The sequence below is a fragment of the Scyliorhinus torazame genome, chromosome 13 (assembly GCF_047496885.1).
Source record: "Scyliorhinus torazame isolate Kashiwa2021f chromosome 13, sScyTor2.1, whole genome shotgun sequence".
NCBI classification, from domain to species: Eukaryota; Metazoa; Chordata; class Chondrichthyes; order Carcharhiniformes; family Scyliorhinidae; genus Scyliorhinus; species Scyliorhinus torazame.
In genome coordinates this window covers 54,135,025-54,158,548 of record NC_092719.1, presented here as the reverse complement: position 1 = coordinate 54,158,548, position 23,524 = coordinate 54,135,025, and the positions used below count along the sequence as shown (strand labels likewise).

General features: G+C 44.0%; 1 protein-coding gene across 1 annotated transcript in view; it reads right to left on the bottom strand.

Annotated features, from left to right (window-relative positions):
• The window catches only part of cog5 (component of oligomeric golgi complex 5), a 259,153-nt gene that overhangs the window by 70,678 nt on the left and 164,951 nt on the right, over positions 1-23,524 (bottom strand). The window contains exons 8-11 of the mRNA XM_072471522.1: positions 7,348-7,513; positions 7,040-7,149; positions 3,676-3,753; positions 721-802 (exon numbers count right to left, since the gene is read on the bottom strand). Of these exons, the coding sequence (XP_072327623.1) occupies positions 721-802; positions 3,676-3,753; positions 7,040-7,149; positions 7,348-7,513 (436 nt within the window). The remainder of the gene's footprint in view (positions 1-720; positions 803-3,675; positions 3,754-7,039; positions 7,150-7,347; positions 7,514-23,524) is intronic.

The window sequence follows — 23,524 nt, the reverse complement described above, 5'->3', positions numbered from 1 at the left end:
TAAATATTGAGGGGAATGGCAAGCATATATAAACATATATAAAAGCAGCCTATCAATATGGACTGAGAATGTGGAACCAAAGTGTCCAGTACAAAACTAACAAGCCTCAAGCTCGACTAAATATTAGAATTCTCTATCCCATAAAATATTATCCACATGGAACAAATGCCTAGTGAAAGCAGTTAATGTTGTATGGACTAACTCCTCTTAAAATAGGGTAGGAGTGGGATCAAAGAGCCTAAGTGAATATATAGGAATAGGTATCAACATGGATAAAAATATCCCACTTCAGTCAAGTTACAGCTTAATGAATCAATAGTAGATGTTGAAAGATAAAACATGATTGGTGTTCTTCAATTAAATCAGTCATTGTGAAGACATGCAGAATTTTCCCTACAGGAAATTGAGCCACGTTCACAATGAGGCCAACTGCAAATAATTTTTGCAAGGTCATTGCTGAACAGAATTATCGATCTTTTTCTGGTTTTATGCTTTCTATTGTCTTCATCAAAACAAACTCTTTAAATTCTGTTTTTCAAAAATAGTGGTGAAGAAAATCAATACTCATATTTAATGGGCAGCTCATCGCCTTCATTTTAATATATTTAAAAAATGAAAAATACTGAATATATTAAAATATTGATTGAAATACTCAGTTTATTACATTCCTTATAATTTCCAAAGGAATTCTAAAATATATGAATTAATATAGATACTTACAATTTGTAGTTTGTTGGAATTTCACAGACAAGATTTCAGTAACAGAGTTCCAAAAAGCACATAAAATGTCTACATGGCCGTCCTAAGAAGAAAAATATGAATATTATTTTCAATGTGCGTTACCCGTGACTTCTAAAAAAACAAATTAAGTGTTCACTGAATATTACAATGCCAAATTTCTGCTGGCTGGAAAAATAGCTGACTCAAATATGTCAGGGTTTTGGCATTATCTTTCATTTTCCCTACCAACATTGGCCCAGATATTAGGTATAAAAGCGATATTATCAGCATTCACCATCATTCAAGTGTAAATTGGATAGAAACCTAGTGTCAACACATACAAAATTACACAAAAAGCAGGAAGTTTCTGTTCAGTGTGTTGTGCTCCCCCTCACTGCACCATTATCAAGGCAGGAGATTCGGCAGCAAAACACGTGGAAAGCTATGAAGTTGCAGTACTTAAGTGTTTGATACCCACTAAGTACACCACAGTTCAGACTTATCCATTCAAGTGTAAAAAATCTTTAATGGTATGGTTAAGTCTGAATTATAACAAAACACATCTGGATTTGAAAATTTTACAAATATGTTGCCTCAATCCATCAAATTTTAAATACTGTACTGAAGATTTTTTTTAAATTATAATTAAAATATTTATCTTTGCCTTTTGTCTCTTACAATCCCATTTTTCATTATTTCTCCAGTATGATCTTAATTAAATTAAATTAAATTAAATGTTCCAACTTACAATTGCTTGTTCAGACTCTGCCCTATAAATATTCTTCACTCTGATAAATGAAGAGGCTTCACTCTGATAAATGAACATGTCTGTCCTGTTCACTAGATGTAAGCATTTGAGCTAATGAAGGTATTTGGAGGGAGTTAGCATTAAAAGAGTTAAATGATTCTATGCTTTTCTCTAAAGTAACTTATCAGCAAAAATTCACTCTATTGGTCTGCTCACTTATTCACTTTGTCATTTTTAATTCATAGAATCATAGAATCTACAGTACAGATGGAGGCCATTCGGCCCATCAAGTCTGCACCGGCCCTTGGAAAGAGCAGCTTACCCAACCCCATACCTCCACCCTATCCCCGTAACCCAGCCCAACCTTTTCTTTGGACACCGAGATCAATTTAACATGGCCAATCCACCTGACCTGCACATCTTTGGACTGTGGGAAGAAACCGGAGCTCCCGGCGGAAACCCATGCAGACACAGGGAGAACATGCAGACTCCACACAGTGACCCAAGCTGGGAATAAAATCTAGGACCCTGGGACTGTGAAGCACCTGTGCTAACCACTGTGCTACCGTGCTGCCCATATCAAAGATGATGTTGAACAAAGCATACATTTGAGGGGGTATCACCCTTAAAATTAGAAACATTTACATTGTGTGTAACCTATTTATTTTGTCAGTGTGAGGATACTGGACCAGACTCCAACATTTGTTAGGGTACCAGTCAGGAGCCCCAAACAATTTTTTCAAACTTGCAAAACTGTGAGGAAAGAATATTTCACCAAGGAGTGATGATTCTGACCAATAAATATCTTTTCTGTAAAACCAAACTATAATTTAAACACAAATTAACCACATTAACAGTGAAGCTTTACAATGATCACACAGTTCTTAAACACAAGGAAAAACTTAAACTTACTATCAATATCTGCTACTAATTCCAATTAAGCACCTCGATATAGTTCAAATTCCACATAAAAATAAAGTTAGCAAACAGATTACTTGTTTAGCTGTGTGGAGACTTTTGGAGAGAGAACTCCTTTCAGGACCAGATCCAGTACACTTCTGAACAACCTGGCAGCATTTGGCGAAACTGCTGTTCAACATAAAATTCAGACAGGCCTGGCTCCTCCCATTGATTATATCATCTGTATCCCATTAAGTTTCATGACCAGCTAAGCTAGGACTAAACACGGCTCCTCCATATTTTATCTACACTCCAGTGAATCTCCAGCAATCAAAACATCATTCCATTAGTCCTTTATCTGCAACCGTGTTTGGAAACAATCACGGTCTCACCTTTTACGACTCCTTAATTACAGTTTTAGCAGACATACTGCCTGTACAATTTTAAACCACGGTCTTTTAACAACATTACTGCCACAAATATGAAATATAATATATATCAGTTTCTTCATTCATCACATCAGGAATAACAAAAACGTTCAATCAATTATCTATTATTTCCAAAACAGAGGCATAATCATGCTGCTCTACTATTAAAAAAACACCTTAGCTCTACCATAAGTACATCAGCACAATTGCCAAGATTTTTTCTTTTTTCTCAAGGTAATCTGTCAAAGAAGCAAAATCTATCAATGCTGTTTTAATCTTGCTATGAAAGTAGAAAATGTTTTAAAACTTAACTGCTTGATCACATTGGGTAGTAATAGTGATGTTTTTAGGATAATATGCTGTAAAATAATTTCAAAATTGAGTATTCCTACATTACTCCCATATTTATCAAGTCTTCGTTCCTTGAATACTTGGGTGATGACCTTGTGAAAAAATGCTGACCATCCAAACATACTGCTTGCTGATTCAAAGCAAATAGGATTGTAAATTGCTACAGCCCATTTCGTATAAATTAGGCAAAAGGGATTTGAGTTATCTTGCTTCTTCTAGGCACTTGGATGTTGAAGGTATGAGAATAATCTTACCAAATAATTTCACATTTTCTTGATCCTATGTTTTTGAAAATCTAGTGCAATCAAGGTTTAAATAATCAATATAACTGCTGAGAAACCAATGATGCAAGAAATTAAATCCAAAATAGCTTATGTTGACGAATTTGTGAACATGTAAATACTCTACCAGTTTGTGAGGTTTCATGCCTCTGTGCAAAATATATCTGTGCAAAATCATCTCTTCCTCATTTATGGCACGCCCTCCCTACAGCAGTTCTCAACTCCGGTATTTAGAAACTCACATTACCTTAGTTATTTCATCAATAAAGCAGACATGTGTCACGGGGTCTCTTTTCTTTGTTAAAACCTTTTGCAAATGCTGTACCTAAGGAAAATAAATAATTCAATTTAACAGAAAAAAAATCAAAATATTGGTTATCAACAATATTAGACAAACTCTTCATTTTTAAAAATAGGTCCAACATCACTGTACAGGAACAGTTGTCACCCTATAAAGAATAAATCACTGTTTCTTGATTATTTTCTTGAAAGAGGCAGTATTGAGACCATGAGCAACATTAAGGAGGCTGAAACTAAACTGTAAACAAAGAGCACCCCCAAGATACTTCAGAAAACAAAATGAGAAAATGTCTGGATGGGCAGAAGTCATGTGGCGGTTCAACTTCTTTCAAACGTTGAAAGACAACTTGCTTCTTTGTTGATTGAAATTACACTAATAAAAAATGCTTATAATAATTGGTAGTGAGGTTCTGAGGATCCACATCTGCAAGTCAACTTAGACCCCAATAGCCAATTGTCCTGGGATGACAAATCATAATAATATTGAGTACTAGTAAAATTGATGTCAGTAGTAGGGAAGAATCTATTATAAAGGATGTGATAATTGGATACTTAGAAAATAATGATGTGGGCAGAGTCAACATGGATTTATGAAAGGGAAATCATGCTTGACAAACTGTTAAGTTTTTTTAGGATGTTACTTGTAGTATGGATAAAGGAGAGAAAGTGGATGTGGTGTATTTGGATTATCAGAAGGCTTTTGATAAGGTCCCACACAGAGTAAACAAGATTAGAACACATGGGATCGAGGTTAATACACGGATTGCAAATTGGTTAGTTGGCAGAAAACAGTAGGAATAAACAGGTCATTCTCAGGATGGCAGGGTGTTACTAGTGGGGTACCACAAGGATCAGTGCTGGGGTCACAGCTGTTCACAATCTAAATAAATAATTTGGATGTGGGGAACAAATGTAATATTTCCAAATTTGCTGATGTCATTAAATTAGGTGGGACTGCAAGTTGTGAGGAGAATGCAAGGAAGCTTCAAGAGGATTTGAACAGGCTGAGTGAGTCATAGAGTCATAGATGTTTACAGTATGGAAACAGGCCCTTCGGCCCAGCTTGTCTTGTCCATGCCGACCACTTTCTATCACTAAGCTAGTCCCACTTGCCCGCATTTGGCCCATATCCCTATATACCCACCCTGCCCATGTAATTGTCTAACTGTTTTCTAAAGGAAAGAATTGTACCTGCCTCTACCACTGCCTCTGGCAGGCCGTTCCAGATGCTCACCACCCCCTGTGTCAAAAATGTTCTCCTCTGGTTTCTTTTGTTATCTCTCCCCTCTCTTAAATCTATGCCCTCTAGTTCTAGACTCCTCTGCCTTTGGGAAAAGACTGAATGGGCAAGAACATGGCAGGTGGAATAAAGTATCAAGTTATCCACTTTGGTAGAAAAATACAGAAAGGCAGAGTATTTCTTAAATTATGAGAAATTGGCAAGTGTTGACGTCCAAAATGACATGGGTTCTTGATCATGAATCACTAAATGCTAACATGTAGATGCAGCAAACAATTAGGACGGCAAATGGCTTTGGCTTTCATCACAAGGGGATTTGAGTACAGCACTAAAGTTACCTTGCTGTAATTGTAAGACAGCACCTGGAATATTGTGTACAGGTTTGGGCCGCGATTCTCCGAACCCCCACCGGGTCGGAGAATCGCCGGTGGCTGGCGTGAATCCCGCCCCCGCCGTGTCCCGAATTCTCCGCCACCAGAGATTAGGCGGGGGCTGGAATTGCACCGCGCCGGTCAGCGGGAATCACGCCGGTCGGCGGGCGCACCCCCGGCGATTCTCCGGCCCGCGATGGGCCGAAGTCCCGCCGCAGTCAACCCTCACCAGCCGGCATGGATTAGACCACCTTTTGAACTGCGGGACAAGGCGGCACGGGCAGGCTCCGGGGTCCTGGCGGTGGGCGTGGGGCGATCTGGCCCCGGGGGGTGCCCCCACGGTGGCCTGGCCTGCGATTGGGGCCTACTGCTCCGCGGGCGGGCCTGTGCCGTGGGGGCACTCTTTTTCTTGCGCCTTCGCCATGGTCTTTGCTATGGCGGGGGCGTAAGAGACCCCCCTCCCCTGCGCATGCACGGGGATGCTGTGAGCGGCCGCTGACGATTCCGCGCATGCGTCGCCCGGCGAAGTCCTTTCGGCGCCGGCTGGCGTGGCGCCAAAGGCCTTTCCTGCCAGCCGGCAGAGCGGAAACCGCTCCGGCGCAGGCCTAGCCCCTCAAGGTGAGGGCTTGGCCCCTAAAGGTGCGGAGAATTCCGCACTTTTGGGGCGGCCTGACGCCGGACCGATCCGCGCCATTTTTGGCGCCGGGTAGCAGACATCGCGCCGTTTGCGGAGAATCCCGTCCATGGTCCCGTTATCTAAGGATATACTTGTCATATAGAGAGTTCAATGGAGGTTCGCCAGTCTAATCCCTGGGATGGTAGGATTGTTTTATGAGGAAAGATTGAGGAGACTAGGCCTGCATTCTGTCGAATTTCAAAGAATGAGGTGTGATCTCATTAAAACTTTCAAAATTCTAAAGGGTCTGACAGGGTAGATATGGATAGGATGCTTCCCTTGTTTGATGAGTCTAGAACCAGAGGGCACAGTCTCAAAATAAGGTGCAGGCGATTTAAGACTGAGATGAGGAGATATTTCTTCATTAAGGGTGGTGAATCTGTGGAATTCTCTGAATGCTGTGAAAGCTCAATCGCTGAGCATGTTCAAGACACAGATCGATAGATTTCCAGATACTAATGACATCAAGGGGTACGGGGATAGTGGGAAAAATGATGTAAGAGGTTGTTGATCAGCCAAGATCTGTTTAAATGGCAGAGCAGGATCAATGGGCCAAATGGCCTGCTCTTTCTCCTCTGTTCTTTCGAGCATAAAAACCTTTTGAAGAATGGTCCTAATTAATTAAATTCCAAACAGAACTATAGTTTTTTTTCTGGTGAGTCCTGCCCAACCAGGAACTAACAATATCCAATATAATTATCCTTTTTTAGAAGTGGAATTATTGAATCTTCTTCCCAAAAACAGTTCCAAGACGGGTGAAAACACTTTAATTTGTTTTAACCAATTACAGGGAAAACAGTGTAGTTATGCACCGAATCAAAACCTTATATACAGAAAAAAAATTATGTGATCCAGCCCCCATGGTGCTAATTTCTTGATAAAATATCCAATGAAATTTGAGCCACAGAATTATGTCAATTCCTACTTATACGTTTAAGTTCAACAAATGAGGAAGAATTCATTGTTAATTGATGCCAAGTAATTTCCAATTACATTTAACAATAAAATGTCATCAGAATCTTACTTGTCCACATGCAGCACAAATTTGATCCATCAGTTTCTCCATATTCGTCCAAAGAGCAGCACGGAATGCTGGAGTGTTGCCTGGGGTGGGCATTGTGGCTCTTCCAGGTCCTGTAAATTTTTGAAAAGAACAATTATGCAAAACTGCAATGGCTGAGGGAGAAAGACAATGAATGTGATTTAGAATTTTAAACCGTCACTCATTGAGATAAAGTTAACATTCAAATAGTGTATTTGTTATTATCAAATGTTATTATTAATTGTATTCCTATTGCCATAATATAGTTTTGGTATACAAGTCAAACCTGCCTCTTGTGGTAGCTGGAATAGGTTGAGTTAACATTTTTATATCCAAGGCACTGCTGATATTATCTTCGAGAGATACCTGATACCCATCAACTACATTGTTGATCGTCCCCTTTAAGGTTCCAAGGTTGTAGAAAACTTGAAGTGCTGTTCCGACCTGTGTAGGATTCTTATTTTAAGAAAAAGATAAAAACATATGTTGTTATTTGTGCTTAAAATTAAGTTGCTAGATCTGTTCCTACTTACCATATTAAACAAAACAGGGACTGTATAATTTAGATTGACATTCTAACAAAATGTTCTGCCCCCTGTAATATTCTAGCACCACTGATTTAAAGATTGATCATGGTCTCTACAAGTATTCACCTTATCCTTCACAGTGATTTTTCTATCACATTAATCTATACTACTCACAACATACCCCAATTCAAAGCATGGTCAGATAAGAAACGGAAAGTGGGAACGCCCAAGACGTTTTGGATCAGATATTGAACTTCAATCAAAGAGTAGGGAGCAACCGGACATCCAATGGAAGGATGGCAGCGGGGGAAGGGTCAGTGCAAGTAGCAAACCCCCAGATGGAACGGTTGATGGCCTTCATCAAGGAAGAGTTCGCCAGCAGAGGAAGGAGATGCAGGAGGATCGCTTGAAGGCCATCGAAGGGGCTGTGGCACCCCTGAAGGGCTTGAAGAAAGGGGTGGAGAAATGCTTGGAGGCTGAGGGATCGCAGATCCGAGAGATTGAGAGGGTGTTGTCGGACCTCAGCGATCGGGTGGTGACACTGGAGGCTGAGGTGGGGCTCTTAGGAGACCTTTGAAAGGAAAGGTGGAGGAGCAGGAAAGTAGATCAAAAAGGCAGAATCTGCTAATAGTTGGCCTACCTGAAGGAGGAGTGGAAGGTGCGAGTGCCACGAAGTATGTTTAGAGGATGCTGGATTAGGCCCCTGAGATGGACCGAGCGCACAGGTTTCTGAGGCAGAAGCCTAGAGCAGGGGAGCTGCCACAGGCGGTGATCATGAGGCTCCACAGGTTCATGGAGAAGGAGAAGATTCTGTAATGGGCCAGGGGAAGCGTAACTGCAAATGGTCTGAATACACCAGGACACTGGAGCGGAGTTTGCAAACTGGCGTGCGGGATTCAATAGAGCCAAGGCGGTGCTCTATCGGCAGCAGATCAGGTTTGGGGTGCTCTACCCGGTGAAGCTTTGGATGACATATGAAGGCTGGGAGTACTGTTTTGAGACCCCAGAAGCGCCCAATGAATTTATCATAGAATCATAGGATTTACAGTGCAGAAGGACATCATTTGGCCCATCGTGTCTGCACCGGCCCTTGGAAAGAGCACCCTACCGAAGCCCACAGCTCCACCCTATCCCCACAGCTCCACCCAATCCCCGTAACCCCACCTAACCTTTTTTCGCCACTAAGGGCAATTTAGCATAGCCAATCCACATAACCTGCACATCGTTGGACTGTGGGAGGAAACCGGAGCACCCGAAGGAAACCCACGCAGGAACATGAACTGGGGGAGAATGGAACTGAACGATTTTGGGAGACTGAGGTGCTCTCACTTTGAAGTATTGGAATACGGGTAGAGTGGGGGTTAAAGAGAGAGGGGGGTTACTTTTACTCCAATGTGGAGGATTATTTTCTTCTTTTTACTGTTGCGTTGACAAAGGGTAGACGGGGTGAAAAGTTTGTAAGAGGACGGCTGTCCCCATCCCCTCTCCTGCTGCCTGGGGCTGTGTTTTTTCTTTTTGTTTGTTCTTGGGCAAGGTGGCCTGTGGTTCAAGATGAGTTTTTGTTTGGGTGGGTGAGGATGAGGCCTTCTTCACAGAACAGAGGCGAGAGTGGGGGAGGGGTGGGGGGGTCAGTGGGAGCAGCCTATGGGCAGGAGTGGCCACTCTGGCAGGTAATGCTAGTGAACGGAAGTGAGGTGGGGAAAAGGCCGAGAGAGGTGGTCGAGGCGGGGAGCGGGCGGTGGGGGTGCTGCGACGAGGCGAGGGTGGAGAAGAAACATGGTCAGGGACGGAGAAAGGGGCCAACTTGGATGGGCTAGGCATAGGGTGAAATTAACGCCGATAGAGCCAAAAGCGGTGGATGCCGGATGGTAGAGGGGAGTGGAGGTATAAGCCCCCGTTAAGGTTGATAACGTGGGACGTGTAAGGACTCAATGGACCGCTCAAAGGATCTCAGGTCTTTGTGCTCCTTAGGAGCTGGTCTTTCTGCAAGAGATGCACCTCCGCATGAAGGACCAGGTTAGGCTAAGCAAAGGATGGGTGAGTCCAGTTTTCCACTCGGGGTTTGATTCAAAGTCACGGGGAGTGGCAATTTTGGTGAGTAAGAAAACGGGGTTTGTGAGCACGAAGGGTGTGAGGGACCCAGGTGGGCGATATGTGATTGTGAGTAGGGTATTAGAAGGGATGCCGGAGGTGTTGGTAAGTGTGTATGCACTGAATTGGGATGATGTAGGTTTATGAAGGGATTGCTGGCAAATTCCGGACTTGGCCGCGCACCAGTTAATTATGGGAGGAGATTCTAACTGCGTCTTAGGGCCGAGGGTAGATAGGTCGAACCCTAGGTAAATAGGTAGGATATATAAGGCAAAGGAGCTGGGTGGGTTTATGGAAAAGATGGGTATGGTAGACCCATGGCGCTTCAAGAACCCAGGGGGAAAGTGTTCCTTTTTTTTTTGCATGTGTACAGGGTGTAGTCCAGAATAGACTTTTTTGTGGTGATCCGGGTCGCTTTGGTAGGGGTGGAGGGGGCAGAGTACGCGGGGATAGCAATCTCGGACCACAGTGAAGATCTGGAAGCAACGGAGGAGGCACTTTAGGATAGAGGGGATGTTGGTGTTAATCAGATACCAGAAGTGCTGGAAAATGAAAGGTTAATTAGTGAGAGGGAAGAACTGAGGGAGATCAACATTAGTAGACAAATGGTGCTGGGAAAATTGATGGGTTTGAAGGCGGATAAATCCCCAGAGCCTGAGAATCTTCATCCCAGAGTGTTTAAGGAGGTGGCTCTGGAAATAATGGACGCATTGGTGGTCATCTTCCGGGATTCTATGGGCTCTGGAACTGTCCCTGCAGATTGGAGGGTAGCTCATGTCACTCCGATATTCAAAACGGGAGGTAGAGAGAAAGCAGGGAATGATAGATCAATGAGCCTAACAGAAAATGCTTGAATCCATTATCAAGGACTTTATAGCGGAACATTTAGAAAGCAGTGGCAGGATCAGTCAGAGTCAGCATGGATTTATGAAGGGAAAATTAGGCTTGACAAATCTGTTGGATGTAACCAGTACAGTTGACAAGGGGGAGACAGCCGATGTGGTATCTTTGGACTTTCAGAAGGCATTTGACAAAGTCCCACATAAGAGATTAGTGTGCAAAATCAAAGCGCATGGGATTGGGAGAAATGTATTGAGGTGGATAGAAAACTGGTTGGCAGAGAGGAAACAAAGCGTAGGGATTAATAGGTCCTTTTCAAATTGGCGGCAGTAACTAGTGGGGTACCACAGGGATCAGTCCTGGGACCCCAGCTATTCACAATATATATGAATGATTTGGATGAGGGAACAAAATGTAACATTTCAAAGTTTGAAGATGATACCAAGTTAGGTGGGAGGGTGAATTGTGACGAGAATCTGGACAGGTTGGGCGAGTGGGCAAATCAATGGCAGATGCAGTATAATTTGGATAAGTGTGAGGTTATTCACTTTGGAAACAAAAACAGGAAGGTAGATTACTACCTGAATGGTTATAAATTGGCAGGGGGAGTGTGCAGCGGGACCTGGATGTCCTTGTGCATCATTCACCGAAGGTAAGCATGCAGGTGCAGGAGGCGGTAAAGAAGGCTAATGGTATGTTGGCCTTCATTGCGAGAGGTTTTGAGTATAGAAGCAGGGATGTGTTGCTGCAATTATACAAGGCCTTGGTGAGGCCACACCTGGAGTATTGTGTGCAGTTTTGGCCTCCTTCTCGGAGGAAGGATGTTCTTGCTCTCGAGGGAGTGCAGCGAAGGTTTACCAGACTGATTCCAGGGATGGCATATGAGGCAGGAGATTGACGAGGTTGGGATTGTTCTCGCTGGAGTTCAGAAGAATGAGGGGGGATCTCATACTTATAAAATTCTAACAGAACTAGACAAGGTTGATGCAGGGAAGATGTTACAAATGATGGGTGTGTCCAGAACCAGGGGTCACAGTCTGAGGATTGAGGGTAAACCATTTCAGACAGATATAAGGAGACATTTCTTCACATAAAGAGTGGTGACCCTGTGGAATTCATTACCACAGAAAGTAGTTGATGCTTAAACCTTAAATATATTCAAGAGGCGGCTAGACATAGCACTTGGGGAGAACGGGATCAAAGGCGATGGGGAGAAAGCAGGATTAGGCTATTGAGTTGGATGATCAGCCATGATCATGATGAATGGTGGAGCAGGCTCGAAGGGCCATAAGGCCTCCTCCTGCTCCTATTTTCTATGTATCTATTTGTGTATCCCATTGTGTGAAAACCACGGTTTTGAGTCGGGCGATAGATAGCATGTATAGGAAATGGAGAGAAGTGGGGCTGTTTAAGGTGAAGGATTTGTATCTGGAAGAAGAGTTTGCCAGTATAAATGAATTGAAGGAGAGGGTAGAGCTTCTGAGAGGAAATTAGTTTAGGTGCCTGCAGGTAAGGGACTTCGCACGGAAGGTTCGTAAAGAGTTCCCCAGGTTGCCTATGTACACCTGCTGAAGCGACTGTTGCTTCCGGATGTGGAAAGGGAGGGCAGGATTGGAGACATAGACAGGTGGCTGGGAGAACAGGGAGGTGAGCAGGTGGTGAAGATTAAGGAGAAGTGGGAAAGGGAGCTGGAAAGGAAGATAAACTGGGAATATGGAGTGAGGCGCTACGAAGGGTAAATGCGGCCTCCTCATGAGCAAGGATGAGCCTGATACAATTCAAGTGGTACACAGGGTACATATAACGCTGGCAAGAATGAGTGGGTTCTTTCAGGGGGTGGCAGACGAGTGTGAAATGTAGGCGGGGACTTGTGACCGTGTTTGAGGAGTTGTTTGTCACCGGGGGGGGGGGGTTAAAAGGGGGGAAATTTGTACAAATTGTATAATTGTGTGTTGGGAAGTTTGTTTCCCGAATTGTGTATGTGCTGTAACGTTCTATATATGTTTGGAATAAAATACAATTTTTAAAAAGGAGTAAGGAGCAACCAACAGGGGGTAATCCAGTACTTTTCCTTGTTCATTCAACCACCAAACAAAACATGAATATCATCACAAAACATAAATCCAAGTAGGTGTCTCAGATCCTAAACTTTCAGGCACGCTTAGATTTTGAGATAGTTGAGGTGGAGGTCAGCAATTACTATACTCAATGGAGGAGCACGCTCAAGGGAGCATATGGTCCACTCCTGCATCTATTTCTTCTGTTCTTATAATAATAACAATTTTAAAGCATGCATGCTTCCAAGCTGAGAGCTCAAAGCAGCAATAATTCATTTCAAACAGGAATTGCTCAAATGATAAAGAAGTCAAGGTTGATCCAGTTTGTCATCTATCAACCACGATACAATGCTGGATTTGTTGACTAATTCTTCTCCAACAAAGTTAGACAAGAGACAAAGAAAACATCAGGGGCGAAATTCTCCGGTATCGGCACGATGTCCGCCGACTGGCGCCCAAAACGGCGCAAATCAGTCGGGCATCGCGCCGCCTCAAAGGTGCGGAATGCTCCGCGTCTTTGGGGGCTGAGCCCCAACCTTAAGGGGCTAGGCCCGCACCGGACGAATTTCCGCCCCGCCAGCTGGCGGAAAAGGCCTTTGGTGCCCCGCCAGCTGGCGCGGAAATGACATCTCCGGGCTGCGCATGCGCGGGAGCGTTAGCATTCCCGCGCATGCACAGTGGAGGGAGTCTCTTCCTCCTCCGCCATGGTGGAGACCGTGGCAAAGGCGGAAGGGAAAGAGTGCCCCCACGGCACAGGCCCGCCCACGGATCGGTGGGCCCCGATCTCGGGCCAGGCCACCATGGGGGCACCCCCTGGGGCCAGATCGCCCCACGCCCCCCCCAGGACCCTGGAGCCCGCCCACGCCGCCTTGTCCCGCCGGTAAGGTAGGTGGTTTAATCTACGCCGGCGGGACAGGCATTTTAGTGGCGGGACTTCGGCCCATCCGGGCCAGAGAATCGCAGAGGGGGGGCCCGCCAACCGCGCTGCGCGATTCCCGCCCCCGCCGAATATCCGGTGCCGGAGAATTCGGCAACCGGCAGGGGCGGGATTCACGCCAGCCCCCGGCGATTCTCCGACCCGGCGGGGGGGTCGGAGAATCTCGCCCCTGGTGGTGGAAAGCTTTGGTGACTAAATATACAACATCACTCCTTCCTTCCAATCAAGCTAGACTCACCATATGGAACATAGAACATAGCACAGTACAGGCCCTTCGGCGCATGATGTTGTGCCGACCATTTATCCTAGTCTAAGATCAACCTAACCTACACCCCTTCAATTTACTGCTGTCCATGTGCTTAAGCGTCCCTAATGACTCTGACTCCACCACCTCTGTTGGCAGTGCATTCCACGCACCCACCACTCTCTGTGTAAAGAACATACCTCTGACAGAGGCAGGTACAATTCTTTCCTTTGGAAAACAGTTAGACAATTACATGGACAGGGTGAGTATATAGGGATATGGGCCAAATGCGGGCAAGTGGGACTAGCTCAGTGATAGAAAGTGGTCGGCATGGACAAGACAAGCTGGGCCGAAGGGCCTGTTTCCATGCTGTAAACATCTATGAGTCTATGACCTCCTCTATACCTTCCTCCAATCACCTTAAAATTATGTCCCCTCGTGACAGCCATTTCCGCCCTGGGGAAAAGTCTCTGGCTATCCACTCTATCCATGCCTCTCATCATCTTGCACATCTCCATCAAGTCACCTCTATTCCTTCTTCGCTCCAGTGAGAAAAGCCCTAGCTCCCTCAACCTTTCTTCACAAGACATGCCCTCCAGTCCAGGCAGCATCCTGGTAAATCTCCTCTGTACCCTCTCCAAAGCATCCACATCCTTCCTATAATGAGGCGACCAGAACTGGACACAATATTCCAAGTGTGGTCTAACTAGGGTTTTTATAAAGCTGCAGCAAAACCTCACGGCTCTGAAACTCAATCCCCCTGTTAATGAAAGCCAACACACCATACGTCTTTTTAACAACCCTATCAACGTGGGTGGCAACTTTGAGGGATCTATGTACGTGGACCTCAAGATCCCTCTGTTCTTCCACACTTCCAAGAATCCTGCCTTTAACCCTGTATTCAGCATTCAAATTCAACCTTCCAAAATGAATCACTTCACATTTATCTAGGTTGAACTCCATCTGCCACTTCTCAGCCCAGCTCTGCATACTGTCAATGTCCTGTTGTAACCTGCAACAGCCCTTAACACTATCTACAATTCCCCAATCTTCGTGTCATCGGCAAACTTACTAACCAACCCTTCCACTTCCTCATCCAAGTCATTTTTAAAAACCACAAAGAGCAGCGGTCCCAGAACAGATCCCTGCGGGACACCACTGGTCACCGACCTCCAGGCGGAATACCATCCAGTACCACTCGCTGTCTTCTTTCAGCCAGCCAATTCTGTATCCAGACAACCAAATTTTCCTGTATCCCATGCCCCTAACTTTCTGAATGAGCCTACCATGAGAACCTTATCAAATGCCTTACTGAAATCCATATACACCACATCTACTGCCCGACCTTCATCAATGTGTCTCGTCACATCCTCAAAGAATTCAATGAGGCTTGTGACTCATGACCTGCCCCTCGCAAAGCCATGCTATGCTGACTATCTTTAATCAAACTATGTTTTTCTAAATAATCATAAATCCTATCTCTCAGAATCCTTTCCAATATTTTGCTCACCACAGACGTAAAACTGATGGGTCTGTAATTCCCAGGGATTTCCCTATTCCCTTTCTTGAACAGGGGAACAACATTCGCCTCCCTCCAATCATCCAGTACTACTCCAGTGGAGAGCGAGGACGCAAAGATTATCACCAACGGCGCAGCAATCTCCTCCCTCGCTTCCCGTAGTAACCCGAGTATATCCCGTCAGGCCCAGGGGACTTATCTATCTGATGCTTTTCAAAATTTCCAGCACATCCTCCTTCTTAATATCAACCTGTTTGAGTCTATTAACCTGGTTCACACTGTTCTCATGAGCAACAAGGTCCCTCTCTCTCGTGAATATTGAAGCAAAATATTCATATAGGGCCTCCCCCATCTCCTCAGACTCTTGGCACAAGTTCCCTCCACTATCCCTGATTGGCCCTACTCTCACTCTGATCATCCTCTTATTTCTCACATAAGTGTAGAACGCCTTGGGGTTTTCCCTAATACTTTCCGCCAGGGCTTTTTCATGCCCCCTTCCAGCTCTCCTAAATCCATTTTTGAATTACTTCCTGGCTACCTTCCTGTAATCCTCTAGAGCCGTGCCAGATCCTTGCTTCCTCAACCTTACGTAAGCTTCCATCTTCCTCTTGACTAGAATCTCCACTTCTCTTGTCATCCAAGGATCCTTCACCTTACCATTCCTTCCTCGTCTCAGTGGGGCAAAACTATCCAGCACTCGCAGCAAGTGCTCCTTCAACAACCCCCACATTACTGTTGTGCATTTTCCCAAGAACAATTGTTCCCACTTTATGGTCCTCAGCTCTTGTCTAATAGCAGTATAATTTCCCCTCCCCCAATTAAATACCTTCCCATGCAGTCTGTTCCTATCCCTCTCCATGACTGGTAAAGGTCAAGAAGTTGTGGTCACTTTCACCGAAATGCTCTTCCACCGAGACATCTGACACCTGGTCTGGTTCACTGCCGAGCACCAAGTCCAATATGGCCTCCCCCCTAGTCGGCCGATCTACATATTGAGTCAGGAAACCTTCCTGTACACACCTGGCAAAATATGCTCCATCCAAACCATTTGCACTAAGGAGGTTCCAGTCAATATTAGGGAAGTTGAAGTTACCCATGACAACAACTCTGTTACTTCTGCACCTTTCCAAGATCTGCCGCCCAATCTGTTCCTCTATCTCTCTGCTGCTATTGGGGCGTCTATAGAAAACTCCCAATAAAGTGACTGCTCCTTTCTTGTTTCTGACTTCCACCCATACTGACTCAGTAGACAAACCCTCCTCAATTACCTCCTTTTCTGCAGCTGTGATGCACTCCCTAATTAACAGTGCCACTCCCCCTCCACTTTTACCTCCCTCCCTATTCTTCTGAAAACATCTAAACCCCGGAACATCTAACAACCATGCCTGTGAAATCTATGTCTCCTTAATGGCCACAGCATCGTAGTTCCAAGTACTGACCATGCTCGAAGTTCATCTCTCTTATTTCTGACACTCCTTGCATTGAAACAGATACACTTTAACCCATTCCACTGAGTGCGACTTTGCCCTATCAACTGTCTATCCTTCCTCAGACTCGCTACATACTATTTCTGCCTGCTCAACAGCTACCCTATCCTCTGATCCATAACTCTGGTTCCCATCCCCCTGCCAAACTAGTTTAAACCCTCCCGAAGAGCTCTAGCAAACCTCCCACCCAGGATATTGGTGCCCCTCCAGTTTATGTTATGTCTCAAATCAATCTTAGACTGTTTCCCAAAAAAATCTATCTCATTTGCATTTGAATTAATCTATGGGGGACTTGTAAATACTCAAAATTGAATGGCACAGTGATTGTGCTCAGGGCAGCGAAGGGAGGGAAGTTTTTAAGTGCATGAAAATACTTTCTGGAGAAGGGCTAATTTCAGCAAATTAAATTGGTCTGGTTAAACTGGAGCCAAAGACTGGCAGGCATAACTGTAATGGGGTGATGGGGAGCCTTTAAGAAGGAGATTGTTTAAGTGCAGCTTAGCTACATTCCCACAAGAAAAAGAAAACAACCAAAGCAATATGGATGTCATAGGAGTTAGACAGTAGAAAGCAGAAAAAGGATGTGTATATCACATTAGCTTTAAAAGAATTGTAAAATATATTGATGCCATGATTAACACATTATAAAAATTAATTTAAATGAAGAAATGAATATGAAGAAAAGGTTGGTGATGAAAACATGCATCACAGAAATGCCAAAAGGTGATTTATGTCCAAGTAATTGCTTTTGACTGTTATCATTACTGTTGTTATGCAGAAAATGCATCAATTTTTACACGGCAAGTACCCACAAACAACAATTTGACCAGTTAATCTTTTTAGGTACTGTTATCCAGGGATAATGGGAAAAATACTGGGGAAACTTCCTTGCTGTTTGAATAGTGCTGTGTGATCTTCTGTGTTGACTTCAGGAGCCAAAATGGACCCTCAGTTTTATATTTCTTAGAAACACCAATTTCAACAATCCAATATTCTGTCAGTACTACATTGAAACATCAGCCAAAATGTATGTGCTCAAATCCTGGACTAATGTCTGACCCTACATTCTTCCCAATTAGGGAAGAGCACTACTGATTTAAGCTATTGGAGAAAATATTTGTAATTTTCAAAAAATTGGGAAAGGCATTTCTTCAAACCTTGTTCTGTAGTTTACCAAGTAGGTTCCTAAAAGAGTTTAATATATTCTCATCTCTACATCCTGTTTTTGTTCCCCAGATTCTTGGTGTCTTAATCATATTATTCTTCCTACCACCAATAACAAAGTATATAATACTGATCCTTTAACATTAACTTTCAGTCTAATCACTCTGACAAGTAAAAGTGAGTGATTCAGACAGTTAATTGTGAGGCTGTTACAAATAATTCAAAATAGTAGTTATAGTATGTTAAATGGTCTTAAATAAACAAATGTAAAAACTTATCAGTCACAAGTGACAAGTGGAGTCACCAAATTTGTTAATCGTTAATCGAAGTGACAATACAGAGCATCAAGGAAAACATATATAACATTTATGTAAACAATATCATAGAGTTCTAAACCACTGTTAGCAATTAGCAGACAGGCAGCATCTGGCATTGAAAACAAATGAGATATAACGAGAGATGGAGACATACTGATCACTGAAATTAGTCAACATCTGTTGTCTGCACGCTACACCAACGTGGACTGTGATGGTTTGGAGGATCAACATGATCCGCAGCAGCCAAATTAAATATCATATCTATATATATCGATTAATTGCTGCTGCTACAAATAAAGGTTGAGCTTGAAAGATTCTCCAGTCTTGTGCTGTGCTCACCAGCAATTTGCAACTTTATTTCTATCCATGTTTTCCATCATCAATAGGATACTTTAGGATTTTTGTTTCTTTGCCACTTTGTTTCCCTAAAAGCAGTGAATCATGTTGGGATACAATTTCATAGATACCATCAACTTTTTGGTATCACACTAGTACAATCCCGGATCGGACCACAACATTGGCAAGAATACCGGACAGAAATCCCAATCACTTGTTTCTAATTTGTAAAACTGTGAGGAAAGCATACTTCACTCCAGGAGTGATTCCATGCACAAATACGGATATGGTGTACTAAAACAAACGTTTTTATTACCACAGTCTTAAAATACCGCAACGTCACAGAAATAAATGTGGCTCACAATCACCACTTAAATAATGCTCAACAATAAAATGAAACACTTTAATTCCTAACTGATACCTTCTCTATCTCCATTCAAGCAAAACTCATCACAGGCGAAAAACCACTTTTAAATCAAACATAGGGTTTACACTTGAATAGAGATTTCTTGGAAATACTGCTTAATGAGAGAGAGAGAGAGAGAGAGAGAGAGAGAGAGAGAGAGAGAGATCCTGTTAGGAAACAGCCTGCAGATTCATGCCTGCACCAGACTACTACTTAGACTAACAGCCTTGTGCAAAAGCTCCTGTTCAGCTCACAGCTTCCAGAAACGAACTCAAACTAAACTGCTGCTATAGACCCGGCTCTTCCCATTACAACATCATCTTTATCCCACTCAAATCCATGGCCTACTTACTTAAGTTCAAACACAATGTCTCTAATTATCTACTCCAACAAAATCCCATTAGGTCTCTCCTTGTAAACATAAGCATGGCTTGAAAGGAAGATGATCACACTTTTACAACCTCTTAATTGCACTTTCTTCAGAAAGCAGTATACTATTTAGATGGAAAGAGATTACACAAATTGATGGTGCAAAGGGATCTGGGCGCCCTGGCACATCATTCACAATTAGTTAATGTGTAGGTACATCAAGTCTTTAGGATGGCAAATGGAATTTTGGTGTTTACTGCAAAGGGAATAGAATATAAAGGAGGGATGTTTTACTGCAGTTGTACAGGGGTTTGGTGAACCATTCTGAAGTACAGTTTTTATCTCCTTATTTGGAAAAAGGATATAAACATGTTTAGTTCAGTTCAGAAGCAGCTCAACGAAGGTTCACTCAACTCATTCCTGGGATGCAGGGCTTATCTTGTGGGGAAAGATTAAACGGGTTGGGCCTATACCCATTCCAGTTGAGAAGAAGTGGTGATCTTATTGAAACATATCAGATCCCGAGGGGACTTGAGAGTGTGGATACCAAGAAAATGTTTCCTCTTGTGGGGAACATGCAACACATTTAGTGTTGAGGGGACAGTTTAAAAATAAGGGGTCTCCCTTTTAACATGGAGATGAAGAGATTTTTCTTTCTCTCAGAAGGCAATGTGTCTGTAGAACTATCTTCCTCAGAAAGCAGTAGAGGCTGTCACTGAATTTATTCAAAGCAGAGTTGGTTAGATTTTTGAAAGACAAGGGAGTCAAGGGTTATGGGGGCAGAATGGAAAGTGGAGTTAAGACCACAATCAGGTCTGCCATGATATTATTGAAAGGCAGAGCAGACAGAAAGGGCAAAGTAGCCAACTCCTGTTCCCAAGTCCTATGTTCCTACATGTCAAATTTTGCTTTATAATATTCCAGTGAAGCACTGAGGGATGTTTTATTACATTAAAGAGGCTGTATAAATACAAAGTGCATTTGTTGTAGGAACTTGTCATTGCACTTCATTACTGAGTCAGATGTCCAAAAGGTGTCCAGAATTCTCCTGGAACAGGTTTCAGCTTTGTTCATAGTGAAATTTTATACAGGATGAATATATGTCTTCAAGTGCTATCAGCTGCTCATAAAAACATTTCTGATCTAAAGGGCAAAAATCACTACCATATATACTTATTTAAAAGTTCTTCGACTAAACTTTTAGCCAAAACATAGAAGTTCAATTATTACAAGTAATAGTTCTGAGATGTTGAAATCCTCCCTTTCCCATCATCTCCTTATCATAGAATTGCCAGTTCGGAGTGTGTTCATGCCAAACTCGCTCACAAATGTAGCACAAAAAGGAGCCAAAAAGTATTTTTATTGCCGAATCTTTATTTAGAAATAAATAATAACTTCCATGGAGATGGACATTAATTGATCAGATTCATCAAAGCCAAAAGCCATATATACAAATTAATACAATTTCAGTTTCTTTCATGGTCTTTCATGTCTTCACTAATACTGTTTTCTCTCCAACTTTGCTCACCGTTTGACTGGCTGACATATCAAAATGGAATTTCATCGATGTTCCCATTACAGGCCAATCTATATCCATTCTTTGGCAATGTTTGATTATAAACTGCTGAAACGCAATAATCATCTAAGTTCTGCTGGGGGGCATTCTGTGAAATCTTACCTTCTATCACAGTACAAAATTGCTTCTCTTCGGAAACCTGATACACCATCCAAGGTTGGCTTTGCAACCTGCAATGCCTAATCTTCTCACTTGTTTCAGGGCGAAGCTTCGGTTGGATCCACAAGAAACTGAAAACCCATTCTGGTGATCATCAGTGATATATTTCTAACTGCGGCCGCTTATGCCAGTCTTTCCTCTGCTCGCACATTTATTCTTACACATCTGCTTGAGCTGTGTAAATAGCTTCCTCCAATCTCTAACGCCCTTCTTCAATATCTTGAATTCTCAAGCTGCTGTGCAATTATTTGTTGCTGTACAATCTCAATGGCTTTTTAAAAATATGTTTTTTATTGAGTTTTTGAACAAAGTATATTTGCCGTTATGTACACAGGATATGATATATATATATATATATATATTTAGAAGAAGAGAATGGCACACACACACAAATCACAAAGGGAAAGAAGAAAAAAAAAAGAAAAAGGTAACAACACGAGAGAAATACAAAATCAATTATTTACACACACAAGTAGGCATCTGTTTGGGGGGGGTGCAGATATACATTTGGGTGCCGACGAGACAAGTACAGAGGGCGATACTCGAATGGGTCTGGTGCTGGTGCTTCTCCCGGACGGATTCCACCGCCGTTGTCGTCTCGTGCTCACTTCCGCTTTAGCCGGCCCTCCCGTCTTCCGCCTGTATTCTCCTTTTTCTCTGTTCCTGTGGATGCCAAGTTTGTTAACGTTTCCCTGCCTCTCCCCCTCCCACCTCCCGGCTCTCCTCTATTGTTCCCTGTCTCTTCCCTCTTTCCCTCCCCCCCCACCCCCGCTCTTCCCCCGTGGTTCGCCTTTCCTTCCTCTTAGATTTAGCAGTCTCCCCCCCCCCCCCCCCATCCCGGTCTATCTCTCCCTCTGATGCTTTGGCTACTGTCCCCTGGTTCTTGGCTACCTGGCTATTCTTCTGCTTGTTTGTTGGCCACAAACAGGTCCCGGAACAATTGGGGGAATGGCTCTCACGTTCGGTGCAGGCCGTTGTCTGACCCTCGGATGGCGAATTTGATTTTATCCATTTGGAGAGATTCCAAGAGGTCGGACAGCCAGTCTGCAGCTTTGGGCGGTGATGCTGACCGCCAGCCAAACAGGATTCTACGGTGGGACTTCCGGTTGCGGCTATGCCTAGGTAGGTCGCACGTTCGGCAGCTCCCGCCGGGAACGGACTTTTGGGCTCCCCAGAGGGGCCCCAACGGCAATTGTTCGACGGCTTCCAGTGTGGGAAGGTGATGGCAAGGTCCCCCCAACATTATATGGATTGGACCAGGAGTGGAGCAGTTAAAAAAGTGATCCTGGTGCAGCGAAAAGTGCGAGGGAGGAAAAGCAAGATGGCGGCGAGTGGAGACCAAGCAGCGTGGGCGCAGTGGTCGCAGGAGAAGCAGGAGTTTCTTAAAAGCAGCTTTGAGGAGCTGAAGACAGAAATGCTGGCGCCAATGAAGGCGGCGATTGAGAAGCTTGTGGAGGAGACTTCCGGGTGCGGCGATGACCAGCTAAGTCGCACGTTTCGGCAGCTCCCGGTGGAACGGACTTTTGGGCTCTTAATAGAAGCCCCATCGGCAATTTTAACGGCAAATAACACTGTGCGGTAATCCAGAAGGGAATCCTCCCTGGACACGGATGGAAAAAAGAGAGGAAAGTAGCCGGATTGCGGTGGATCCTCAAGAGCAGCGGCACAAAGCAAGATGGCGTCGGAAGGAGGCAGTTTAATATGGGGCCCTGACCAACAAGAGTTCCTGCAGCGTTGCGTAGATGAACTCAAAAAGGAGATGAAGAAGGAGCTGTTGGCCCCGATATTACAAGCGATTGAAGGGCTAAAGGAGGAGCAAAAGACCCAGGAACAGGAGCTTCGGATCGTGAAGGCAAAGGCTGCTGAAAATGAGGACGACATACAGGGCCTGGTGGTGAAAACGGAGATCCACGAGGCACAACATAAAAGATGTGTGGAAAGGCTGGAGGTGCTGGAGAACAATGCGAGGAGGAAGAACTTAAGGATTCTTGGTCTTCCCGAAGGTGCAGAAGGGGCGGACGTCGGGGCATATGTGAGCACGATGCTGCATTCGTTAATGGGATCGGAGGCCCCAACGGGTCCGCTGGAGGTGGAGGGTGCCTATCGGGTTATGGCGCGAAGACCGAGGGCTGGAGAAATTCCTCGAGCAATAGTTGTGAGATTTCTCCGATACAAGGACAGAGAGATGGTCCTCAGATGGGCCAAGAAAACTCGGAACAGTAGGTGGGAGAATGCGGTGATCAAGATTGGAGTGCGGAGGTGGCGAGAAGGAGGGCAAGCTTTAATCGGGCCAAGGCGGTGTTGCATAAAAGGAAGATCAAATTCGGAATGTTGCAACCGGCAAGACTGTGGGTCACACATCTAGGGAAACACCACTATTTTGAAACGGCAGACGAGGCGTGGACATTTATTGTCGAGGAGAAGCTGGAGTGAGCGGG